This window comes from Uloborus diversus, chromosome 4 (assembly GCF_026930045.1).
Source record: "Uloborus diversus isolate 005 chromosome 4, Udiv.v.3.1, whole genome shotgun sequence".
NCBI lineage: Eukaryota > Metazoa > Arthropoda > Arachnida > Araneae > Uloboridae > Uloborus > Uloborus diversus.
Window position 1 is genome coordinate 7814778 of NC_072734.1, and position 6000 is coordinate 7820777.

At 37.0% G+C, this 6000-nt stretch overlaps 1 protein-coding gene across 1 annotated transcript in view; it reads right to left on the reverse strand.

The window, feature by feature from the left end:
- LOC129219847 (solute carrier family 2, facilitated glucose transporter member 1-like) overlaps positions 1 to 4193 on the reverse strand; it is a 105417-nt gene extending 101224 nt beyond the window's left edge. Inside the window, exon 1 of the mRNA XM_054854155.1 lies at positions 4062 to 4193. Within this exon, the coding sequence (XP_054710130.1) occupies positions 4062 to 4088 (27 nt within the window). The 5' untranslated portion in view covers positions 4089 to 4193. The remainder of the gene's footprint in view (positions 1 to 4061) is intronic.
- Between the last annotated feature and the right edge of the window lie 1807 nt (positions 4194 to 6000).

Here is a 6000-nt window from a genome sequence, read left to right on the forward strand (position 1 = left end):
GTATGTAGCATGGGGGTGTGCACCTCGAAGCGATTTTTCGAAAATTCGATGTGGTTCTTTTTCTATTCCAATTTTAAGAAAAAAAATATCATAAGATTGACGAGTAAATTACGAAATTATCATAACGTGGAGCCGTAAGATGGGTACAAGCCAACTGGCGAGAGAATTCACCATACATTATTTGTAAATATACAGGCGAACCAAAAGACCTTTTAATTTTTCTATTACGGGCAAAGCCGTGCGGGTATCAGTAGTAGTAAATATAACTGCACAAAAAAGGAAAAGCTTAATTCAGCTACAATTCGTATTTTGTTTCACGGGGCCCGGCCGACTATGATTTTCGTGATCAGGGCCTGACTATGAATTTTAAAGACACTAGATGAATTTTTTTTATAAAACCCACGGTTTATTCTTTCTAGTGAAGCAACATACAAGGGAGTCGCAATGAGAGGTCATGAGAGATCACTGTGACTTCATAAAAATAAATTTCTTTATTCGACAAACTTTGACGATTCGGCAAATTTGGGGACAAAATTGCAATGCTGCAATTTTTAATGTCCGAATGTCCCTTTTCATTATGTGCGCATCCCCGTATTTTATCCTTCGGCAAAATTTGGAGTTCCATTCCGCAAATAGAGAACTTCAGCCCTCCCAAAAATTTAAGTTCACCCTATCCGTCGGGACGTGGGGAGGGGGATGTGATATTCTCTTTGCTGTGCCATTGATAAAATCCTGACCAAAACAATGTTTTTTTAATTTAAAAACTTGTTAAGAATTCATAACAAGTTTCATCTGTAACTCCATGAAAATTTTTGCGGACACAAACTAAAAACAAAGCGAGTTTTTCTTTCTTAATTATTAAAAACCTAGAAAATGGCCTGTACTGTTTACATGGAAAGGCTCCGGTTTATTGGCGGAAATGGACGTATCTATTACTTTATAGGGATGTTAGTTGGTTTGTTTCAGATGTGCATTTTTTCCTCTCTATTATTTCGCCTTAGTTTTGTAAAAATGAAAATTTGCTCACAGCAACATTTTTTTAATCTCAAGTATATTCGATGTATATCCTCACGGCTAAAGATAATTGATTTATTTATTTACAACAAAGTTTTGAGATTACCATTTTGCTTTGACGTTCCTTAACGAAATGAAAACATTTTATTTTCTTTTTGTTGTTTCCATGGTAACTATTTTTGTTTCCCCTTATTTTATTTTTGAGAATGCAATAAATGAATAAGGCACTAGTGACATTATAAAACGCGTGCATCAAAATCCCATCGTTATTTTCCCTTCTCCCCTGCTAGATTCAATCAGATGGAATCGTCTTTACCTGGCAGATTGCCGAATTACATACAATCCGTGGTCAAACAGTAAAGGTGTGACGGGTGAAAATTGCTTCGACATTTGAACGAAGCAATTGCCTGTTTGGTAATTCTTTAACTGCTGAAATTTTAACCCTAACTCCAGTGAATGAACCCTAAACTCCAGCTGATAGAGTTCATTGTTGACCACTTTTTCGTTTCTTCATTGTCCTAAAATGAAAGTCTTGCCAGTAAAGCAGTTAAGTTACCGGATCCTGTTCAGCCTTGTCTAAATAAAGCATTTCCTTGCATATCAAACGTTACCAAAAGATATTATCAAATTATCATGCTATGGCACGAGTTTCATTGCTGGTGACGTCAGCGTTGCTCGGTCAGTGAATTGGCTATTATATATATGAGGATGACAGTGTTACCGGCAAAGCAGTTAAGTTATCGGATCTAGTTCAGCCTTGTCAAAGTCAAACATTACTAGAAAATGCTAGCATCAAGTTATCTTGCTATGGCGCGAGTTTTATTGTTGGTGAGGTTTGCGTTATTCAATTAGTAAATTGTCTACTATATCCTATACTAGCTGCGTTGCCCGGCTTTGCTCGGTCTACCTTAAAAAATCATTGCGTCAAGTGAAGTATCTTCAATAACCAGGATTAAATGAAAGAAAAAAAAACATCATGCAAAATGTTCTCGCCAAACAATGACGACAGATACTAAAATACTTTTAAGAAATTAAAATAAAATGAGAAAGATGGATTTAAAATGCGTAACCATGGAAACACAAAATAAAATAAGTTTAAGAATTGAAAATGAGAAAGATGGAAATAAACAATGGATTCAAAAAGCGTTATCGTGGACACGCAAAATAAAAGGGTTAAAAACTTGAATAGAGAACAGATTTTTGAACTTCATTTAATTCGCTTGTAAATTTTTTTTCTAATGGAGATAGACGGCTAAACTTGCGTCCTTAGGTCGAGTTAAATCTGGAGTAAAAAAAGCAGCTCTTTCCTTTGCTGTCAAAAAAAAAAAAAAAACAAACCGTGAGGACAATTCCTTCACTTTTTATTGATGGATTTAATGAAGAAAGTAGTGCCTAAATTTCAACTAAGCCTAAAAAAATTCGAGCTAAAAACGTAAAAAACTCCCGCTGCAATTACGTTAGAGCATTGGAACACATTGCGTAGAACGCGGAAAATTCTTCCCTTTTCAACAATATATAATATTACTATTTGCGAGTAATTTTTCACCCCCATGTTCGGGAATTTATGTGAAAATTGGGCCTAAATTGGGATAAAAAAAAAGAACTATGTACATCGAATTGCTTTCGAACTGATCTGCAAACCTTCTCAGAACTAAAAGGAACAAACTGAAAATTTCAGCAAAATCGGCCGGGTAGTTCTCAAGTTTTGCGAGTTCCAACACACAGACGCTTTTTGGAGACTTCATTTTATACTATGTAGAGATGAGGAAGGTGGTCCTTTCATCGATTTTAAAAAGTATTGAAGAAATTTAAAATAACTTTTTATTCCAAAGTTAAGCCTGATTTTTTTCCAAGAAAGTAATGTTTATTCGTGGTACTCGGTCAAAAAAGTTTAAAACCGGCTCGAGATCGACCGGTTGATCACAATAGACTGATTGCTTGTCACTATTTTGTAAAATTACTTTTCGCCAGCAAATCCGCGCAAGATCTAAAAGCTTCAATTACAGAGAACCCCCGATTTTACGTCCCTGAAATTACGTTTTTCCCTCATTTCACGTTTTTTTCATCAGGTCCCAGTTTATCAGTTTGCAAATGTTAATTTAACTCGGATGAAAAGTTTGTTATTTATGAATTTCCTGCATTTGATGTTTTCCCTGGGAAGGGAAAAAAAGTTCTAAAATAAGCATATCGTTTCCTAAGTTAATCCCCGCTGTTGCAAATAAATCAAGGAAAACATACTATAAATTATGTGCCATCCTGTTGTATTACGGACTATTTTCACCCTAAACGCCCAAATTCGAAACCTAAATGTTAAAATAATCGAAAATAGAAAAAAAAATTAATTTGAGTTTTGACATCTTGAATTCAAATTATGTTTTTCGCAATCACGTGTTTTTTTTTTTTTTTTTTTTTGCGTGTGTGCAGGCATGTGTCTGTGTGTGTGGGTATGTGTGTGAGTGTGTGTAGGTGTGTGTTTGTGTTTGTGTGCAGTCGTGTGTGTGGGTATGTGTGTGAGTGTGTGTGTGTAGGTGTGTGTTTGTGTCTGAGAGCAGGCGTGTGTGCGTGTGTGTGTGTAGCCGTGTGTTGGTGTCCGTGGTCAGGCATGAGTGTGTGGGTTTGTGTGTGTGTGGGTATGTGTCTATGTGTGTGTGTGTGTGTGCAGGCATGTGTGTATGTATGTGTGTGTGTGTAGGATATGGGCGCAACCTGGAGACGGTTTTCGCAAGAGGAGCAGCATCCTGAGGCCGGTGGACGGTGGTGCTGGCAGAGGGTGCTGGCGGGAAAATAAAATGATAGCACGCCAAAAAATAGTCAAGTGAGGACAATAAGCAATCGTGATTGCTCAAAAAAAATTTCGGGAAAATATCGATATTATACTTTTTAAAAGAATCATCTTTACTTCCGTAAGTTTTTCTTACTGAATTTTTGCTTTCTGTGCTTTTCCCTTATGTTCCCTTTTCCCGCATTTTACGTCTTTTTAACCCAGTCCCTTAAGAAACGTAAAATCGGGGTTTCGCGGTAATTCAGAAAGCAATTAAAGTACTTACTTCCGTTCTTCTATTACTGCGTGCCATCCTGGATTCCACTGTACACAACACGTCTTCAGATGGGAAAGGCACAACCCGAAATCCAAAACACGATGAACGAAAGATAAGACCTTCACAATTTATCTCGAGCCTCTTTTTGCGTAACAAGTGGTCAAGAGAGACTCGATTCCGTTCCGCTCTGCTCTTGCTGTGCTTTTCTTTATCATACTCTCCTTCCTCTCCCCCCCCCCCTCTCTCTTTTTCTTAAGTTTCCGTAGCATATTCTGTAGTTTTCTCAGATACTATAGCTGCAGACCTTAAGGCCACTATGTAAGGAGAGCTGATGTAGCGGACATTTTTGGTTCCAAAAGTGTAACGTGATAACATTACAATCGACGACAGGCCGACGGGTCGACGATGTTTGCGGTTTTTACCATGGGCCGTGGAGTCGCAGTAGGACGGATTTTGATGTAAAGGAGTCGGAGTCGCAGTCAGGAATCGAAAGTTTTAAGTTCCAAGAGTGTCGGTCATTTTCCCTCAAAGTCCACTACTCTGCAGCGCTTGCAGAGTTCGAGTCGGACTGATTTTGAGGTTGAGGAGTCTGAGTAGAAACTTCTAAAACTTCCAAAGTCGGAGCCAGAGTAGATCCTTTTCCCTCCAACTCAGCAGCCCTGATTATAACTGAGTGCTAGTAAAAATTCGAGATCGTGAAAAAAATCGTAAAAATTCATACTTAATAGGGACGGATGCAGACTACCGTTTTAGGGGGGGGGGAGTCATGATGAAGCATATCCGTAACGTTGGAAATCCGAATGCAAAACTTGGCGATCAAAAGACTGGCGATATATCGCCAAGTGTCCGACAAATTATAACACCACTTGAGTTTACATCGAAATTAACAATGATTTCCCCCCAAAAAGGGGCAAAAGACCCCCTTAGGAACATCCGAATACCAAAATAGAAGGTGCACAACTAGGCCCCACTAGGAGTCTACGTATCAAATTTCAACTTTCTAGGACATACCGTTTTTGAGTTATGCGAGATACATACACACATACACACATACGCACATACATACGTACATACGGACGTCACGAGAAAATTCGTTGTAATTAACTCGGGGTTGTCAAAATTGATATTTCGGGTGTCTGTAGGTTCCTAGGCATATATCCACGTGTGGTCGAGTCGAAAAAAAAACTCAACATTCATTCGGGGGTGAGAAAAATAGAAATTAAAGCCGATTTTTGAATGAAAATTTTTTTGCGAATACAATACTTCCTTTTTTGTAAAAGGATGTAAAAAGAAGTCAACAATTTCCACCTTTTTTTAAAAGTACAAACTTATTGTCAAAAATTAAAAAATAATGTTTCAATGCAAGTTATACTATAAAATACATTGTTCTTTGCTTATGCACCATAATTTTCAGAATAAATTTCCAAATTGTTCATTTTGAAAAAAGTAAGTTATCTTAACCACTTCACCTTGCCCCACATTCCCCTACATTTCATATTGTGCAGTCGAATTCGCTTAAAGCGAGCACGAAAAGATCACAATATTTACTCGTTATGACCAAGTGCTCGTAAAAAAATTCATACACACTTGTTTATTATTATTATTATTATTTTCTGGTTAGTTTGCTTTGAACTGCCTTACTTACTGTCTGATTGTATCTTTTTTGTGCACGCAAAAAAAAAAAAAAAAAAAATCGACATTTTCACCGTGACTTCAAAAAAATATTAAAGTTTTTCTGCACATCGAAAGCCATTGACTATATTTCTTCATATTTCTTATTATCGTCGTCGCTCTCATTATCTGCATTTGCATGAATTTGATCAACAATATCCTCGGAAGAATACCTCGGAAGTGATAACATATTGGCGAGTGCAAATATGTAGTTTTTAAATGTTTCGCTACTCCACAAATTCAAAAAAAAAATTAATAATAATAATAATAATAATTT